The sequence below is a fragment of the Strigops habroptila genome, chromosome 15 (genome assembly GCF_004027225.2).
Source record: "Strigops habroptila isolate Jane chromosome 15, bStrHab1.2.pri, whole genome shotgun sequence".
Lineage (NCBI taxonomy): Eukaryota > Metazoa > Chordata > Aves > Psittaciformes > Psittacidae > Strigops > Strigops habroptila.
In genome coordinates, this window is record NC_044291.2 from 1,337,723 (window position 1) to 1,356,868 (window position 19,146).

Here is a 19,146-nt window from a genome sequence, read left to right on the forward strand (position 1 = left end):
GCGCGCTCCATTGGCTGCTCGGCGTCACGTGCGGGTGGGGCTCAGCTGACCGCGGTGCGCGGCGCTGATTGGGCGGGGCTGCGCGGGCCAGGCCCGAGGCCGCGGAGCCGCCATGTCCCGCGGGCCGGGCGCGGCCGGGGCCGGCGCCGGGGCCCTGGACCTGGACGCGGAGCGGGAGAGGATCCGGCGGGAGATCGAGCAGCTGGAGCGGAGCCTGGAGCCCGGCGGGGCCGCCGGCGGCGCGAACGTGTCCGGCTGCAGCTCCGGCACGGGTACGGCGCGGCCTCCCCCGGTGCTGCGGCCCCTGCGGTGCGGTGCGGCCCGGCCCGGCCCGGCGGGAGCAGCTCCCGGCGCTGTCCGGTGGCCGCGCCGCTCCTGCTGGGGGCGAGGGCGGGCGGACTCGAGGCAGCTCCTCAGGGCTGCCCTGAGCAGAAGGAGCCCCTCGCACCGGCGGAGCCCCGAGCAGGGCAGCGGGAGCGCTGAGGAGCCGTCCCGCCTCTCAGAGGGGTCTGCGGTCAGGGCGGGTGGTCAGGAGCTGGCTCACGAAACGCAGCCTAGCAAATACTGCCGTAGTTAAGCTGTTTCCGCGCTGTGTGGATGGGCAGCACAGGCTCTGCTGTGCGAGCCGCTCCGTTCCACACCGTGCCCGTGCGTCCTCGAGTTCTCAAAGCAAAGAGGAGGTGGGGATAGAGCTGGGGCTTCTGTACCGCTGGTCGTCACAGTCTCTTCATCCGCCCCTGTTTGAATTGACCCCATCGTGCAAGTCTGCACAGTGTGTGTCAGAAGTCTGTCGCCACACTGAATGCAAACCCAGCCGTTCCTGAAGCGGGTGGGAGGGCTGTCAGGTGCTTACAAAGTTTGTGGGTTCTGCTGGGTTGGAATGTTCACTTGGCTGCGTCCTCTGCAGCCTGCAATGTGCCATGATGTGTAGGACCGAGATGCAGCTTGATTGTAGTAATCGGGAGCTGCTTTTTTCCTACTCTAGGACAAGAAGTGTGTGGAATATAACTAAATATCATTTTTAGCTGACAATATTGGCAGTGGCCAAAACCTCCAGTGGTTGTGGCTGAGATAGTGTGTTGTTGTGTGTGCTTTGATTGCAAAGATTTGGGTTTGAAGCTTTCCTCTTGTACTCCCACTGCAGTCAGTATCTTTGTATTTTTGTTGTCTAACAGATGATGGTGAAGATGATGACTCAGGTTCTCATCCTGAAATGGTAACTGCTTTCTCTTTACACGTACCTCTCCATCTGTCTACTGAAGGGAGCAGGAGGAAGGGAAATAGAACTCTGTTCTGGGGAAATCCAGGCAGCTGGCTTGACTGGAGCTCGGGAAGGATTAATAATAGCTGAGGAGCTTTAGTTATTGCTGTCCAGGACTCTGTAATTCACACGTAATAGACAGATTTGTTCATGTGTAAACAAATGAGGGGATCAGGGCCTCGCTGCTCTAGTTCTTGCTGATCTCTGTCACTGGAAACACAGCAGCTTCTGGGGAGGTCACAGGGAGAAAGAAATCATCAGCTTGTGATCAAGCAGTCTGTTACTGCTTTGTACCTGAGGTGTGCTGGGTTTGTACAATAAATCATGCAAGGGAAGAATTGCTTCAGGAGAAGCACAAATGGGCTGGAAATGTGAAGGGTTTGGCAGATTTAGCAGCTGGGAGAGCTCCAGTGTAAAGTACTCCTGGTTTGCAGGAGGTTTGGAGTCAGACTTTGGTTCAAACAGCAGCTGAGCTACTGAAGGGGAGCTGAGCTGGGCTGGGCTGGCACCTACCAGGGAGAGACAAGCAGTAACGTGCCTCCAGTTCTTCTGAAATCAGTTTTGCAAGATAATAGAAGCACTGAGTTACAAAAATAGTTGTTACACACCTGCTTTTCAAGCAAGCATTTTTCTCCCTTTCCCTCCCCTGCATGCCTCAATTGCTTCAAGGAAACGGAAGGAGAAGATGACAGTAGCGATGATGCTGATGATGATGATGTTGAAAGCAGTTTGCCACAGGATCCAGAAACCTGTCTGCAGATGAACCATGTGTACCAGGAAGTCATCCAGGAAAAGATTGAGGAAGTTGAGCTTCTCCTTGCACAAAACAAAGAGCAGCAGGTGAGTGGAACAGGAGTGAAGTGTTCGTTGCTGTGCTGCTCTGGGGTGCCGTTTGCCATCTTCCCTTGGCACGAGCCCAGTAAAACTTCCCAGGGCATTCCCAGGCCACCACATGTACCAGTGGCACCGGCTGCAGCAGCTGCAGTCTCTCGTGCTCAGCTGGCCTGGCCAGGAACCAGGTTCTTGTTCTTCCTGGCACTTCAGACCGAAGTCACTTGCCTGGCCTTCACGTGGCTTTCCTGGCTGATGTTTCCATGCTTGCTTATCACCAAAAATGCATCACTTGAGTATTTTATATTTTAGCTTCTTGTAGCAAGTTAGTGTTTTTCTTAATCATCTGCAGTGCACTGTACAACCTCAGGAAGCTCCAGATCCCATCTTTAACACGTACACTGATTTACACTCTGGTGTAAATTGAGTTTGGCCCTTGCCTGGGGTGTTTGTAATGGCTCAGCCACTGCTCTCTGAAATTAGGAATTTGAAAGAGACACTGATGCTGTTTAATTCTGGTATTGCAGAAGGAAATAATGTGTGAGCTTGGAGGTCCAAAAATAGCAAAGGCAGGAGATGGCAGAAATCTACCAGCAAATATATTTTTGGGTCACTTTATGAAGCCATACTTCAAGGATAAAACAACAGGAATTGTAAGTAAACATCACTAGGTTATGTGCTGATGTGTCTTTCAATGATAGATGTAAATTGTAACTGTGTTAAAACTGTGTTACCTTTCAGCTGTGTAACTGGGAATGTCACTTCATTTTTTATCTCATCTGTTGTTTACTGTCTTTTGGAAATACTTGTTCAGCCCACGTCTGTGATGCCTGGGAGTGAGTTCTGAGGAGAGGCCCTGCAGCCATGGGCACTTCTCCATGCGTGTTTTCAACTTAACTGTGATTGATTGTCTTCATCTCCACAGTCCAATTCCATGCTGCTGCTTCAAGTACTCTTGAAATCTGATTGTCTTTGAAACTGAGTTTTCTGAGGCAAATGTCACTGCTTTTTTTCCATGTGTTTTTGAAGTGGTGTTAGCAAAAGGGGATCTTGGCTTTCAGTTGTAGCTGAGATGTCAGCTGTCACCGTTCTTAACAAGTATTGCCTGGTAATTTGTCTATTAAATCCTACCCAAGTAGGTAGCACATCCAAAGCAGGTACAAACACGTGTAATACGTGTCCCCATGTTCAAAATGCTTTTTCAACTGTCAACTAACCTGAGCAGGCCTGGCTCTGAGCTGGGAGTGTGCTGGGTCAGCACGGACAAACTTCCTTCCTTCAGGTATCTCTGTTTTCTTAGGGCTTGTGGTGTATCCGAGCTAGTGTTAGTAAAGGTAACTTTGCAGTTGGAATGTGACAGTTTGCACAAGGTTGAGTTACCTGTCTCTTTTGTAACAGTTCATGCTACAGTTCCTTAGAACTGAAAGGGTGATTTTAATGTGTATCTGACTCTGCCAGTGTATGTAACCCTTGTAATCTTCATTAGGGCCCTCCTTCCAATGAAGATGCCAAGGAAAAGGCGGCTCAGGGCATAAAATCCTTTGAACAACTGATTTCAGCAAAATGTAAGTAACTCCATGTGCTGTTCAGTGTTCCATAAGAGCTATAACAAATGTATATATTCGTATTTTTAGTCCCCCACATTTGCAGTTAAATGTTCTGATGTTTCATACTTGACTCACAAAAAAGGCAGCTAAAAGTAAATGGGATGTTCCAGAAATTGTTCCAGGGAGCGATTAACAATTCCCTTCCTTCATTTGCATTTGTTCTGATGCAATAACCCCGTGAGCTCTCCAAACCCAGATGAGATCATGCAAGGGCACTGCTCAGATTAGAGCAGTTCCAGGGACACTCGCAGCCCTGGATGGTTCCAAACACCTCAGTGATGATCTTTATTGAGCTCCACGGAACTGAAACTGAGCAAGAGGCTGTGACTTTCCCGAGTTAGGCGTGATATTAGTGATTTAGATAGGGAGCTCTCATTGGAGACCTGGGGGTTGCTTCAGCAGTGGATCTCTCTTTCTTGGCAGTGGCTTTGCACTGGTGTCTGAATGCTCAATTGTGTTGTCTGGTTTAGGGAAGAGCAGGGAGAAGACATTACTGCAGAAATCAGTAGTCAGTGACCGCTTGCAGCGCCTGCTCCAGCCCAAGTTACTGAAGTAAGTACTGTGCAGAAATCTTCTTTCTCCTGATGAGAACATTATCTATGAACGAAGGAGAGGATGTATGTGGAGACTGCATCCTCCCTCAGCAAGACCTGTGGGCACCACTGCAGAGGGTGGCACTTTTGTAGATAGCAGCATCTTTCATTTGCTGTTGATGTCTGTATTACCTGTGTGCACACATGGTACTGGAGGGGCTTGGACTGCAGCGTTCTGACCATAAGCAAGAGGTTGCAGCATTCAGGATGAGTTGTAAATGCTTGACGCTTGTTTTGGGACTATCTGACAGGTGGAGAGGTTTTGTTTTGCATTGTGGTGTCTTATGGCCATCTATTTCTTCCTGCTGGCACAAGTGGTATAACTTTATAGTCTACAGGCTGGAAGCTGAAACTGTGACATGTAGCGAGTTGTAATGGTGTGTCCAGCTGGAGAGTTCTGTGCCTGGAGCTGGTACAGTCTTTGTTGCTGTTGCAGCAACCATTGATTCTCTCTGTAAATACCAAAATGATTAATCTGAGACCTGTTCTGGGTCAATGATTTGCATTGAAGGGGCAAAAATAGAATAATGAGTGTGCTGTGTGAGGAAAAACTAGAACAACAGTTTGTGTAGTGTGGAAATAAACTTCAATGATCCTGATGGGGAAACCAGCATTGCCGTATGTCTTCTGGTGCCATTGACCTCATCCCCATCCAGTCATATTAAGTAATGATCAAAATGTCTTTGAACAGGATGAGTTATTGGAATCAGAAACTGGAGAAAGTCAAGACTGAAATGGAGAAACAGATCTTGGAAAAGCAAATCAAAGAAGTGGAGCGAGAAATAGAGGCAATTAAGTGAGAAATCTTTTTATGTTCTTGATGAAAATGAAAGTCTGTTCTTGGAGTTTTCCTCTTGACATTCCCACCTTCCTCGAGCACTTCTAGATGTGACATTTAGAGAAATCTTCATTTGTATTGGCTAGCAAAACTGAAGTGCTGTTCAAACTGCAGAGCTCTCATCCCCACAGTTCTTTACTAAGAATCATGTTCTTTCTTTCTCTTTGTACTTTCTGCTTTAGCCAACTCCCAGAAAGTGACTTGTTAGGAAACAGATTCGATGAGCATGACTGGGAGAAAATTTCAAACATCCACGTAAGTTGAGAGATCAGGTGTTTTATTACTTCTGATACCTGTGTCCCTTCTCTTGGCAATTACCTGACCTGCTCTTGTTTGCATGTTATGTGATCTCAACTCGTTAAATTTGATGTGTTAATTCTGCAAAACTTAGCAATACAATATAACTGGAATGCAGAACAGATTCCTTGTGTTGGCGTTCCTGTCTGTCCGGGTGTTTCAGTCCCAGCTATGAGACAAAACAGTTTTTTGCCGTTTCTTTTAGTTTGATGGACAGCGTAGTCCAGAAGAACTGAAGAAGTTCTGGCAAAACTGGGAACATCCAAGTATCAACAAAAAGGAATGGACTGAGGAGGAAATAGAGAGGCTGAAGAAGATAGCAGCTAACCATGGTTACCTGGACTGGCAGGCCATAGCCCAGGAGTTGGGGGTAAGGTTCTGAGCTCAAACAGCAGGTGACAAGTCAGTTAATTCTGACTGAAATGTGCCTCATTATCCAAGATAATTCACTGTTAATGCTTTTCTTAGAAGCATCCAAGAACAGTACCAGGAAAGTTTGGTACTTTAGCCTTTCCCTCTTGCTTTTTGTCCTCATAAATAACCAGTTACCTGCATATCTCTTTTCCTTGTGTTAAGACAAACAGGACACCTTTCCAGTGCTTGCAGAAGTATCAAGTCTATAATAAAGATTTGAAAAGAAAAGAGTGGACCAAAGGTGAAGATCAGATGCTTTTAGAGCTTGTTCAAGAGATGAGAGTAGGAAGTCACATCCCATACAAGAAAAGTGAGTGACCTACAAGTGAAAACACTTTCCCTTCGTGTCTTGGGTGTTTTCATTCTCCCAGGCTTATGTCTTTGATGTTCCTGCACACTGGAGCACCCAGCCTGCTCCGATTCAAGGAATTAATGAAGTTTTATTTCCTATGAATGTTTCCATTGCCAGAATAGTCACACTTCTGTGTTTTCACCTTAACGTTCTGTGCAGAGCAGGGCACAGCAGTGCTGTGACTCACCTGGAACTACAGATGTACAGACTTCTAACCCCTCACCACTGGGGAGGTGAACGAAAGGGGATGATTACATTTTCCCTCCTCGGAGGGAGCAGTGGTATGTGCCTTTCCTGGGCCTGCCTGGAAGTTTCATCGTATCAGCAAGAATTTAGTATCTCTTGGAACATTTATCCATCTTTGAAATTTGGTTGAAACTGGCAAAGAGTTATTCGCAAGTACTGATGGTTGTGTGAGCCTTGGTTTTGTAGCTAAATCATCAGAGTTCTTCCCCAGAAAGCCAGTATTAATTTGTGCCCAGCTGTTCTGGCAGTTTTCAGTGCTGTGCTGTGCCCAGAAGCCTTTTCTAGAGGGTCAGTACTGCTGCTTCTCTTCCTCAGAGATGTGAGGGGCCATGTAAAAAGTGAGTAGAGTTGAGAATAATAATCAAGCACCTGGGGTCCTAAATCCAAGCCTGTGAGTCTAACACGTGGTGTCTTGAACCTGTCAGATACGTATTGGAGCCAAAACTTCCTAGTTCTCTGTTGTTGCAAGATGGATTGTTGGGTTGTCGTGTATCTAGTGTGGATAATGCCATTGCAAATAGTAACACTTCATGTATGCCACGCTCTTTCGATTCTTGTTGTGTAACACTGTTTAAGTATTTAAGCTGTGACTAAAATGCTGCTTGTGACAACCCAGTGCTTGAAAATATCACAGTTCTAAGTAAAGGAAGAAACATTGTTTGCATCAGACTTTAAAATATATCTGTGTGTTTCCAGTTGCTTATTACATGGAAGGAAGAGATTCTGCTCAGCTGATTTACCGCTGGACAAAGAGCGTGGACCCCAGTTTGAAGAAGGGACCCTGGACACCAGAGGAAGATGCTGTAAGCTCTGTTCTCTGATGCCTAGAATTGCAGGGCAATTGGGAGGGTTAGACTGCTGAGGTGCTGCATGGCTGTGTACACCTGAGCTTTACCAGAGGCACAAAGGAATCTAAAACAGACCAAGGAGGGCAGTTCACAAGTCAAGAGGGCTTAGAAGCTCCTAAACATGTCTGTTCAGAGATTTATAACACAGTAGAAACAAATACAGCTGCTTCTGTCTCAGGCCTATTAGGATCACTGCTGATGAGAATTTCCACTTTGCTTTGTCTGGGTGACACAGATGCTGTTGGCTGCAGTTAAGAAGTACGGAGAGCGTGACTGGTACAAAATTCGGACAGAAGTGCCGGGGAGGAGCGATGCTCAGTGCAGAGACCGGTACGTTCCATGCAGCAACTGTGCTTTCAAGTTTATCACAGAGCCAAGGTGCAGCTTGCTTTACAAATATGTTTGATTTGCTTGAGCCAGTGTCACCTCGAGGGCTGTTTTGTAAAAGTGGTTGTGGTCTAAATTGTCCATATAACCCTGCATTTGTAGTTATAGAGGTTGGCACTGAGTTTAACACAGCAAACGGTGTGTTGTTGCCTCTGGTGTTGTGCTACTCCCTCAGCGGAGTTGCCCGTGGGTTAGCAGAAGTTGGGAAGGATGTTGCTCAAAATAAGCAAAGGGGTCGTTAAACGTGAATGAGTGGATGTGGGGAGGGAAGGTTGTCACCTGTATTGTCTGTGGATCTGTGACAACGATCTACTCGGTGACTGTAACAGAGCACAAATAATGAGCTGCTGAGCAATTGTCAGCCTTGGACCCAGCTTCAGGAGCCTCAGAGTGCAGTATGTCCTAGTTTCAGTGACCCGTTTAACAGCTGCCTGTTGCCATTCTTAATCATGTGGCCTGATATTTTTGGGAACAAAGAGATTGTAGCTGTGCTGTATTAAGGGAGTAGGGATGGACCCCTTAATAAAAGGAAAGATCTGACTAGGAGTGCTGGTTTTGTTCAGCTCGGAGTATGGAGTGATGATCAGAACTGTACAAGCAGGACTGAATGTTACTTTAATGTTTTCGTTTTGAAGGTACTTAAAAGCATTGCACTGTGATGTAAAGAAGGGCAAGTGGAGTTTAAAGGAAGAGGAGCAGCTAATTGAACTGGTTCAAAAGCATGGCCTGGGTGAGTGTTTCTGTGGCTTAATCTTCAGAAGTTGGGAGAAGTAAGTATTACTAAGGAATTTAAGTTTTCTTCTCTTATTTTAAGCCCTGCTTCTGATAGTAGCAGGCTCTGCTTCACACTGATGATTGGAACCTCTCTTATATTGTGTGGTCTGTTCCTGGAAACTCAGTTGTTGAGGGATTGTGTAGCCAGGTGTTGGAGCTGTGAGTAGTGTGAGTTCCCTTCTAAACAGCCCAAAGACAACTTTCATTAACAAATAGAAGCTTTTCAGCATTCAGTTTATCTTTCTTCTAAACCCTCTCTTACTGCTGCAAGGGAGGGTGCAGTGTAGTTCTGCTGGGGTTTTCACTATTGCTTCATTTTCTACTAGTTTCTAACTTGAGCTGAATGTATAGTAGTGCAAAGTCTGAAGAACACAACTGGGTATTAAGTTTTTGAGATCCATTCCTGTAGAAACTGTGTCTCTTATACAAGAAAATGTATAAGGTTCTGCACTGAAAAGGGCTGTTCAGTTTGTTGCACTAATAGGTGTGTTCTGCTCTGCATCCTTTTTAGGTCACTGGAGTAAAATAGCTTCCGAGTTGCCACATCGGACTGGCTCCCAGTGCCTGAGCAAGTGGAAACTCATGATTGGGTCTAAGGTATTGTGCAGATTCCTGCTATGTCACAGTCCCATCTCTTCAATTAAGCTTCTCTAAACTTGCACTGGATTTAGTTAATCTTAGCAGAAGCAAAGCAGAGCTGTCCATTTGGAAGTTACACCTTATTGATAGGATACTGCCCCATGAAACTTTTCAACTTTCTGATTTGAGAGATTTGCCGGTGAAGGGTGAACACTGGCTAAAACTTGTCTGTGTTTTTTCTCCCTGAGAAGAAAAGATCTAGGCCAACAAAGCGCCGACACGTGCAAGAGAGTTCCAGCTCTTCAGAGACCAGCAGTGAAGACATAGAACTGGACTTGTCAGACAGTTCAGAGGAGGAGACGGCGACAACCAAGGAGGAGTGTGCACTTCCCAACATTGATTTGTGGGTACCAACACAGACAAATACACAGGAGTCAAACAAAGGAAGATACCAAACTCCATCCCTTTTCTGTCCTGAGAGTGCAAAGACCAGTAGCAGTGAAGTTCCAAGTGCAATGTGTGCTGGAGGCAAGGACAGAGTTGCCAATCAATCATCAGAGTTGAACACCCTCCTGAGGGGCATTGCACGTCCACATTCCACAGACATCGTTGTGAGGGATCCAGCAGAAGTAATAAGCAAGGTGAATCCTGGGATTCTCAGCCTGTTCTCGGTGGGATTGGAGTTCAGATCAGAAGTGACTGGGAAGTGCAGTTGCTGCAATGAAGGGCAGGCGACGGCAAATCTTTCTCGTGCCTCTTGGCCGCTTTCTCACTGTGCCATCGGGGGGTGCTGTTGGAAACTGAGCTGTGAATTGAACACAAACATCTAGCACTGCCTCCTGTGCATTACCTAGAAAATTGCTGTGCTCTTTCTGCACGTGGGGTCACAGAAACAAACCTTTATTTAGGTCTTCATAAGGCAGAATGGTCCAAGACTCGTTGTGTGTCTCCACCGTGGTGACTAGGGTGTATTGGCTTAGAGTTTGGAAGGATTATCTTACACATCTGTATCTGATTCTGAGTTGGTTTTCACCCCAGGTCAGGTACTGAAACCAACTGCAAACTCTCCTGGAACATTTTTGCAGAAAGATGCTCCTTAGCAAAATACTAAATGTCTAAATTGCTATTGAAGTTCGTGAAGGCAATATTGTTCTGACTTACGTGCCCTAGACTGTGGGGCCAGCTGCACTGATGACAAGTTTAGTTACAGAAGTGGCTGTTCTGGGGTTATGGTATGTGAGGTATTGTAAGTGCTTATGTGGTGTAATCAGCCTTTAATTTTGATTACAGCATTATTTTACTAGTAGAAGTTTAGGGAAGAGTCAGTGGCTTTTCCAAACCTCTTCCTGTTCCTTCCCTTCTGTTAAGCTAAAAAATGCAACAAGAATCATCCAGTAAATCCTGACCCTCAGTGTGGGTTTCATAGATACTTCACACAAAGGTTTTTATGACATAGACATTTGGTGGTGTGATGATGCACAAGGACTAAGAGGCTGATGGACAAGGGCTAAGAGGACTTCAGGGCTGATCGCATTTAATAAGATACTTGGACCAGCAGGAGTGTTGAAAACTTTTGTACCTCTGTGAATGGTCAGCGCAGGGAATCTGAGATAACTTTCTCTCTTCTCTCTTCTTGTCTGTTTTGGTATCAAGGCCTCCAGGTGTGGAAAGCAAGTGCTGCGGGTTACCCTGGAGAACGTGAGGAGAATATTGAGGAATAACACGTGCTTTCAGAGGAAACTTGTGAGTGTCTCTTCTGTCCTGTCTGCTCCTGTGGTGTGAGCACTGCTGGGTTGTACTTGGTGTGATAGAGTCACACATCTTCCTGCACTGCTGTAGTCCCGAGAGGAAAAGATCATAACTTTTTTTCAGAACTGCCCTGTGAATAGCTTGTCCTGAGACTAATTGTGGTAGAACTTTCCTAACTAGAACTCTAACCATGTATTTCTTCATGCACAGCAATCAAAGATACTAAAACCTTCTGCTGCTGTTCTGACAAAAGCATCTGGAGTTAGTACTGATGGCCAGAAGCTTCCGGGGCTGCAGAACATCACAGAGAAAATGTGTCGTCAGGAGAGAGAGCGCTTGAGAAGAATGAACCTGGACAGAAAGCTGCTGATGGCAGTGACGCCCTGGGTGGGCAACGTGCTGCTGCCCTGCACCTTGCAGACGGGGAAGATGGCTTTTCATCAGACAAAAGGTAGGGAGACGCAGCAGGGATAGTGCTCTGCTGCTTCCTGGCATCCTGCAAAGGAATGCCCAGCTGATTTTGATGTTGGGCTTCTTTTCTAGCTGACTACATTCGAGAGAAGATTAAATCCATCAATCTCACGAGCACGCCCCTGTTCGCGCTTTTCATTCAGGTAGGGTTTCAAACAGCAGCGATCTTCTGTGTTTGATGTTGAAATAAATGGTTTATCTTGGTTTCGTAAATAGTTTAATTACTGGATTAATCTGACCTCATGCTTGCAAATGATGTTTCTTTAATAAATCCTGCATCCAAAATCTAATACTGCCAAGGATTTTTTCTTAAGTGTAAAAATGTCCGCAGAATCTTGCACATAAAGCCTCCCCCATCCATCTTGTTTTGTCTCGTGTCCTGTCAGAACATTCTTGTTCTCAGTCAAATTTTAATGAAGTTCTCATCTTGCAGCTCTTTCAGATTGATACCAATGGCTGTATGAAGATTATTCGTGAGAGGAGGCTGAGGCAGCTAGCGCTGCTTAGGGCGGATGCAAGGCCTCAGCAGGTATTGTGCATGTTCTGTTTCTAAGCTTTTTCCCTCTCAAATCTTGACTAAAGTAGAGGTTTTTGGAACTGTGGGGCCAGCAGTGCTGTTTGTGCACGTGCGTTACCAGTTTGTGTTGGTTCAGAAGCACAATAAAGTGCTGGTTCTGTGGCTGCTTGTGTAGGATGTTGGCAGGTGGGGGTTTGATTCATGTCTGTGCTGTTTTAATGATCTTTAGATATCTCAGAAGTGTAATTTAATATTTTTTTTTTGTTTTGGCAGGCTTCCCAAAATACGGACACTTCTCCAGGTACCCACCAGAACATTTGTTTTTTATGATGTGCAAGAACTTTCCCTTAATCCATCACCAATACATTAATGACCAGTTAAACTGAAGGATACTTTTTGGAACAAAACCACATTGCCATGCTCATTTTTCCTAGCTCTTGGATCTTTAAGTTATTGGCTAAATGTGCTACCCTTTGGTAAGGACTGGGCTGGGGGACCAGTGTCAGTGGCCCACCAGCTCTGTGGCCTGTCGCTGTTAGGCTTTTCTCCAGCACTGTGCTGGAGTCAAGGTGCTGGCACTGACCAGAACCCCAGTTTGTTGTTGTCACCCCAGCTGGGGTGAAGTGCCCATGTAGTGCTAAGCAGTACAGTTCCTTGGGTGAAGTGTTAAGGTGCAGTCCTGTCCCATCTGTGATTTCTGGGGAAAGTTACATCATTACTGAACTAGTGGTGAGCTTGCTGCTGCATTACATTTAATCTGAAGGATGTCGGGATGGGGCTCGGTTAAATCAAGACTATAGTGTTGTAGGAACTTTCACAAACAGGAATTCTGCTGTTTCCTGTGCAGGGTGTTGATGCTCAGCAGCTAAGGAATGCCTTTTGAAAATACTGTTCAATCTTTTTCATTTTATTACTTTATTTCCCCTCCTCTGCAGGCAGCTCATCACAGTCTTGTGTTCAGAGGAACTCCCGAAGGGGCGTCCCGAGGAATGCTGTGAGGAGACCTCTTACCTTAAAAGCAAGGGACACTTCTGCTGCTGTCTTTGAGGGCAGCAGCCCAGCCACGCAGGGAGCTCTTCCAGCGCAAGTGCAGAGGCATAAGCCTAAAACTGTCTCGGAACTACTGAGGGAGAAGCGGCTCAGAGAGTCCCGGGCTAAGAAAGCTGTGCAGAGGACGGTGTTTGTTGCCCCACAGATGCTGGTTTCAGCACCTCTGATAATCCAGCACCCACCACAGCAAATCATTCCTTCTGCACAAGCAGGGAGCAAACCTGCAGCAGTTGGTTGTACCAACAACCAAGTACAGTGCTCAGCAGCTCCAGTGCCAGCGTTTACGTCTGTTACAGGTTCAACTCGTGCCGCTGTTGTGCTTGAAAACCATTCCTCATCAGTGCCGGGAACTGGGGAAAGCCCTGGTTCCTCACAAGGAACAGAACTACAGCCCAATAAGGAACTAAAAGAGCAAGCTTTGGAAAGTAGCCTTGGAGGGGGTTTTCCAGGTACGAATCCAGCTGCAGCAGAGAAGGCCCCAAATCAGGGAGTCTGCAATGGTCAGGTCCTTGCTGGTAGCTCAGCTTCAGTAGTGTTGCAAAACCAAGCTTTTGTGCCACATCAGATCACAGTGCTGCCTGTTGGCATTGAGTCTGGCACCAACAAATTGCCTCTTTCCACACCAGTTACCTGTGAGCTGAATAGTACTGTGCCACAACAGAGGCCTGTCAATCTCTTGCCTACTCTTGTAACCCCACAGACTGGTTCTCATCTGATTCCCAACAGCATACTGCCTTTCACATGGGTCATAACACCCCAGGCTTTGCTCCCCACTGCTGTACAGACTGTGGTGGGGCTTCCCCAGGGACTGCCAGCTGCTGCTGTGAGAAATCCATGTCAGGCAACTGTGACTTCCAGTGGCAATGTCTCTAGCTTAGGAGTGCCTCCTGTACCAGCTGGAGCAGATGCACCTCACCCCAGCAGTGCAGAGACAAAAGCACCAAGTGCCCAGGTAGCAGAAGGAGCATCTTTGGGAAAGGCAGGTGACCATTCCACAATTGCCTTGCCTGTGACCTCAGTGAGTCCTGGCAGCACCACAGCCAGTGTTTCTCCTGCAACACCTGCATGTTCAGAGGGCTTCTCCAAGGCTTCGGACTCCTCTGCAGCTCAGACTGCTCCTGATGCACCAGCCCTGCAAACTGTGCTGCTGCCCCAGACACAGCAACCCGCAGGCACTCAGGGGGCTGATTCCCAACCTGTGTCGAGTCTCACTAGCTTGGGAAAGAGCCATGATTCCATTACAACAAATGGATCATCATCCAATCCAGGCATCATCACGAAAGGGATTGTGCTCCAGCCAGGAGCTCCTCCTAACAATGCCCCAAGGAACTCTGCTGCACAAGCATTGAAAAACAGGCCTATTGCCTCCAAGCCCCCGGCTGTGCAGCGTGCTGACAGTGCGCCCCAGCCAACCACTTCCAGGGCAGAAAAGACTGTCCTGGACTTGGGCCTGATTTCCCTTGAAGATGGGAGGCTGGTGAAGGAGTGGCTGAGTGGGAAAGAGGGTGTCCAGGTACCATCACTGCAGACCAGGCTGCCTTATTTGCCCCCTTTCCTGTGCAACTTAAGAACCCTTGCGAATCTGCTCCTGCAGAAAACAGCTCTGGAAGAGCAAGCAGCATCTCTTCTGCCTCCTGGCTCCAGTGGGGATGAGGGTACTGGGGTTGATTTGCATGCCATTGGAGAACTGGTGCAGCAGAAACTCGGTGATAACCCTGCTTACCTCCTACTGAAAGCCAGATTCCTAGCAGCCTTCACACTCCCAGCTGTACTAGCAAATCTGCCTCCTCCGAAAGTGGCAACGACTCTGTCAGCCAGCAGGAAGCAATATGAAGAGAGTGACGAAGAGGAGTGGCAGAGTGAGAAGGAAGTGTCTGAGGAAGAGAGTTGTGGGAATGAATTAAAAGGAGTACAGTTGGATTGGGCAGTTGGTGATGAGCCTGGAGACAAAGATGCTGATTTACTAAATCAGGTACGATTCAGAGCTTTCCCATAGTAAAAGCCAGCAGTTATCTTTCTATTCTGGCTCTGACTTTTGGGTCTGGGTCATGTTCAGTGTCATTTGAACTGTGAGCAGTTGGTCAAACACTCAGCAGTTCTTCACTGCCTGATAGCCCTACTGCCAGCCTCAGTCCTGTGTCATCCTTCACCACGCTCCTTCCACTCCTGTTATTAATGATATGTCCAGGTTGTCCTGGTGCTTTTCAGGGAAAAATCTGTGGTAGGGGTGTAATTTCTGAGAGAGGAGAAGTTTGTGTGGGCCTGTGTTGTCTGGGACACTGTCTGGCTCAGCAGTGAAAGCTAAAGCATCACTTGTGGCAGGCACAACGAGTGGCTGTGCCCAGACACAAACTACAGCAGGAATTGCTCTAGTTTGGTAGCTGAAGCAAGAAGAAATGCCAGCGTTGGCTGAAAGTTTCACTCTGAAGTCTTTGGGGTGTTTTGTGCTTGCTGAGACATTGGTAAGAGGATGTTGTTGTCCTCATGCTTCATTTGGAAGGTAAATGAAAGATTATTTTGGGAATCTTGCTGAGCTCCCTAAGTGAAAAGATGGCTGAAGGGGTTCTGTTGGGATGCTGCTGGTTCTCGGGGTGTTCACAGTCTCTGTGCTTATGTTGCAGGGCATGGGAGCTGACGAGGATGCTGCACAGTCTGCCTTGGGCTCCTGCACTGATGCAGCTGATGCCAGTGCTCCTCAAATCAGGAGAAGTACCCGCTTCAGGAAGAGGAGGAGGATGTGAGAAGGAAATGTGTTAGTAGCTACTCAGTGAATCTTGTATTTCTTGCCTGAGAAGAGAACCTGAAATGCATGTGTCTGTGGTACAGTTAGACAATGAATCCTGACCCTAGAAGGGGCTGACATTAGCTTGACTTTTCTTCCTGTAGGGCACAGAGTTCTGTGATCGCCCAGTAATCACAGACTAAGGCTGATGCTTTTGGGGGAGGGAAGGCTGGTGTCTGCATGATAAAATTCTATACAAAAGTCAGGAAGTTCAAACATTTGGCAGACTTTTACTCCATGCTACTGCCTCCTGCTATGGTACCTGTACACGTGTAACAGGACAGCTTCTGTAGGTACAAGTGTGTGCTACTGAATATCTGTTGAGGCTTTTGGTGAAACAGACTGAATGCACATGAACAGGGTTTGATTCCTGTGGTTATCAGATGAGACTGTTTGGGTTTGTTCTTTAAAATTGGTTTTAAATACTCCAGAAGGGCAGATTCCCTATAAAAATGCTGTGACTAATAGGAGTTGTTTGTGCTTTGTTGCAGGAGTCATTTGAACGAGGTCTGCCTTCCTACATGGCAGTAGGAGATGCTCTTTGCACTATTCACTTCTAACACTTCCAACAGCCTGACCAGATGGACCTGGGGAAGAGAGGAAAAAAGCTGGACTGGTTTCCCATTGCCTGAAGTCTGCATCTTTAGATAAGGTGCAAAGACTGAAGGAAATCTTTCCAGCATAGACCAATTCTGTGCTCTTTCAACTTAGCACCTGCCATAGATGCTGGGGAGAAGATTGCTGGAGAGCTGGGAAAACCAGCAATCATGGTTATTTATGTCTTTTTTGTGTCAGCCCCTATTTATGTGAATGTTTATCCATGTTCAGAATACGTTGTTCACTGGGTGGTTTTTTAGTGCTGTTACAGTGGTTTTGCTTGGTAGCTGACTGGCTGCATACTGCTGAATAAGCAACAGATTAATTTTGTATCAAAATGAGTCTTGAGTATTTGTTGAAATACAGATGTTTTATTTTTCTCACTTAAAAATTACTGATGTATTCTGTGTGGCTTTTTTCTGGTAAATTGTGCTTTTAGTGATGTGTGTATGAGTGTGATTGCTAATGAGAAAAATGAAGCTTGCAAGCTGCGTGAAAGCCAGGGAGGATGTGGGAAATGAATATGCATGTGGCTAGAACTGCAGGGTTGAATGAGGCTTGGATTCTGCCTTGATCCCTCCACAGCCTGCCCCATACACACGTTAGCAAATCGTTTCAAACCTTGTTTCTTCATTCACAAGGCAGCAATTTGTATCTTGCAGAGAGGTGCGAGGCTAGCTGAGGCAAAGCTCGTCAGATCTAGTGCTGCAGAAAGTGCTGCTTCGTTCCACTGCGCTCCTGAGCTTCCCCAGAGCACGGGCGGGTCAGAGCACTGTGAGTTGCAACTCTTCTACAAGGGTGCTTCAGGCCAGGGGGACCGTGGGTACCAATGGTGCTGTAACTGGGTGTCAAGACATTATGGAGCAAAGGGAATGGTGTTGAAATGGCTTTCCTCTTGCAGTGTACTCTGTTTTCCATAAGCCAGTATAGATAACACTTTCTGCAAGAAACTCAGATGTGGCAGGAGGTCTGCCATGCAGCTGTGTGTGCTGTTCACCACAGGGCTGCCACCATGAGGCACTGGTGTGATCTGTGCTCTAAATGATTGTTCTCTTTTGCAAATGCTGCTCGAGAGATGTCCTTGTAATCCTACTGCTTGTGGAAACGCTTTGTATAACTATAAGCAGCAGCTGGTTCTGTTCTTTTTCAGGAGTAAATTGATCTGTTACAGTAGAACAAATAACTCTGGAGGCTGGATTGGTCAGTTAACAGACATTCTGATTACCTTCAGCAAGGGCAGAGCTAAGAGAGCTGCTGTATCTTTTTTTAATGTGAAGCTAATTTAATGCCTAACAAGAAGCACAGGCATAAAGAATCTCGGAGCATCTCTGCCCCACTCCTAATGATAACATGGAGAAACTCTCCAGAAACTTAGAAAGCAGAACAAAGAGTAGAGTGGGAAGCTAATGGGAAAATGTGTCATGCTGCCATGGTATCGGAGTGTATGTTCTCAAGACTTTTCTAAAACAGACTGTTAGTGAGTTCTTGTTGCAGCTACAGTTCTAGGACTGTGGGAAGGCGGGGAGGCAGTCAAAGGTATGATGTTGATGCTTTAACATCATCACAATGCTGCTTGCTGTGCTGCTCCTTTAATTACTGTTAGAGCCACAGCCTGTAATTTGGGAATCGTGGGTTATGTTCCTTGCTTTGCCAAGACTTGACTCTCTTTCCCTCAAAATACTGAGTTGTCATCATTATGTTTGAAGCTTAAGGACATCCAAAATTAGAGGCATCATTATAGAAATCATCCTTTTCAGCTGAACTCTAAACCAAGAGAGAATTGTTGCTGTCACCTGCTTTCCTGTATAAAGGTGTTACGTGAACAGCTGAAAGGCCATTTGAAGAGCCTCTTTCTTCTGTGGCTTATTTTGTCCCCTGAAATCAGCTGGTCTGTGACCTTCACTCTTTCTAGTCTTCCTGACCACAACACAAAGAAACTTTCTGGACCCTAGCTGGTACGTCAGTGCTACAGATTGGGAACCAAAGCCAGAACAAACCTACGGTCACTGCGTATGTAATGCTGCCAACTTGCAGTGCCACTCCTCCCCCATCACCCACTCTGGCTTCCCCTTTTGCTTTTTTTTTTCTCTCTTCTCCCCTCTTCCCTTTCCCCTCTCAGGGTATAGCTGAGTAGTTTCCCCTTTTCTCTTTTCTCAAACCAGTTTTGCTCCTGGAATGATCTTTGCTCTAGCCAGAATATAGAGGGAGGCTGCATCCAAGACAAGTTTTCTCAGAGACAGGACACAGACAAGTGTTACTAGACCAGGAGAGGAAACAAGGAGGCTTGTTTGACTGCACAGGCTCAGGTTGGTCCATGTAATGCAGAATGGTTTATATTATAAGTTTTATTTTACAGCTCTGAGGTAAGGATGTGGTGTTTATCAACAGGGGACTGCAACTCTTGTAATCTGCTGGGGCTGGGTTGGTGTCAGGCAGAGCAATTTCTCCATAAGTCCAACTCACTAAAGTTAACTGGCAATGTGATGTGTAACAAGTATGTGCTGAAGGTGTTTGGAGTCTTTCTCTGTGCTGGAGCAGAAAAGCAACGAAGGTTTGAGGTGACGTTGGAGCAAGATGCAGTGTGATGTGTGTGAAATCTGTTTCCCTGCACACCTCCAGGCTGAGAAGTAGTAGTGTTTCTGACCCTGTGGTAAACAGCGGGCTCTTCTTGGGGAAGCGGGTAACTAGTAACCTCAGAGTACCGCTGCTGCAGGGGAGCACCGCAGCGAGCTCCCACCAAACACACGCAGAAGTGGTCTTCATCAGCAGGAATGCTGCTGTAGCCTCTCGGTGTGCCTGTGTGCTTGTGAGCATAAACTGTTGAAGCTGCACAGACGGAATCTGAGGTGGGTGTGAGAGGCAGCTGACCTGGTTTCCTGGTACACGATTTGCACCTCTGTTCACAGCATGAATCCTGTCCAGCTGTGTCTTCCCCTTTGGTGCACATGGATAA

The 19,146-nt window shown here is 46.7% G+C and overlaps 1 protein-coding gene across 4 annotated transcripts; it reads left to right on the top strand.

The window, feature by feature from the left end:
* Positions 1 to 72: 72 nt before the first annotated feature.
* SNAPC4 (small nuclear RNA activating complex polypeptide 4) lies at positions 73 to 18,712 on the top strand. 4 transcript variants are annotated; one of them, XR_003994463.1, is made up of 25 exons: positions 73 to 272; positions 1,176 to 1,216; positions 1,931 to 2,101; positions 2,620 to 2,745; positions 3,579 to 3,657; positions 4,170 to 4,251; positions 4,984 to 5,088; positions 5,313 to 5,385; positions 5,633 to 5,797; positions 6,004 to 6,151; positions 7,136 to 7,242; positions 7,523 to 7,617; positions 8,310 to 8,404; positions 8,960 to 9,045; positions 9,279 to 9,668; positions 10,681 to 10,770; positions 10,987 to 11,227; positions 11,320 to 11,390; positions 11,681 to 11,776; positions 12,038 to 12,065; positions 12,700 to 14,786; positions 15,436 to 15,566; positions 16,088 to 16,248; positions 16,856 to 18,203; positions 18,356 to 18,712. XR_003994463.1 is itself a non-coding variant. In XM_030506926.1 (23 exons), the coding sequence occupies exons 1-22, from the start codon at positions 113 to 115 to the stop codon at positions 15,553 to 15,555; spliced, it is 4,656 nt and encodes a 1,551-aa protein (XP_030362786.1). In that variant the 5' UTR covers positions 73 to 112; the 3' UTR covers positions 15,556 to 15,566; positions 16,088 to 16,587. The 4 variants fall into 4 exon arrangements, 1 of the variants encoding a protein (XP_030362786.1); XR_003994464.1 differs by having other exon boundaries at positions 16,856 to 16,967; XR_003994462.1 differs by having other exon boundaries at positions 16,856 to 18,712.
* Positions 18,713 to 19,146: the final 434 nt, after the last annotated feature.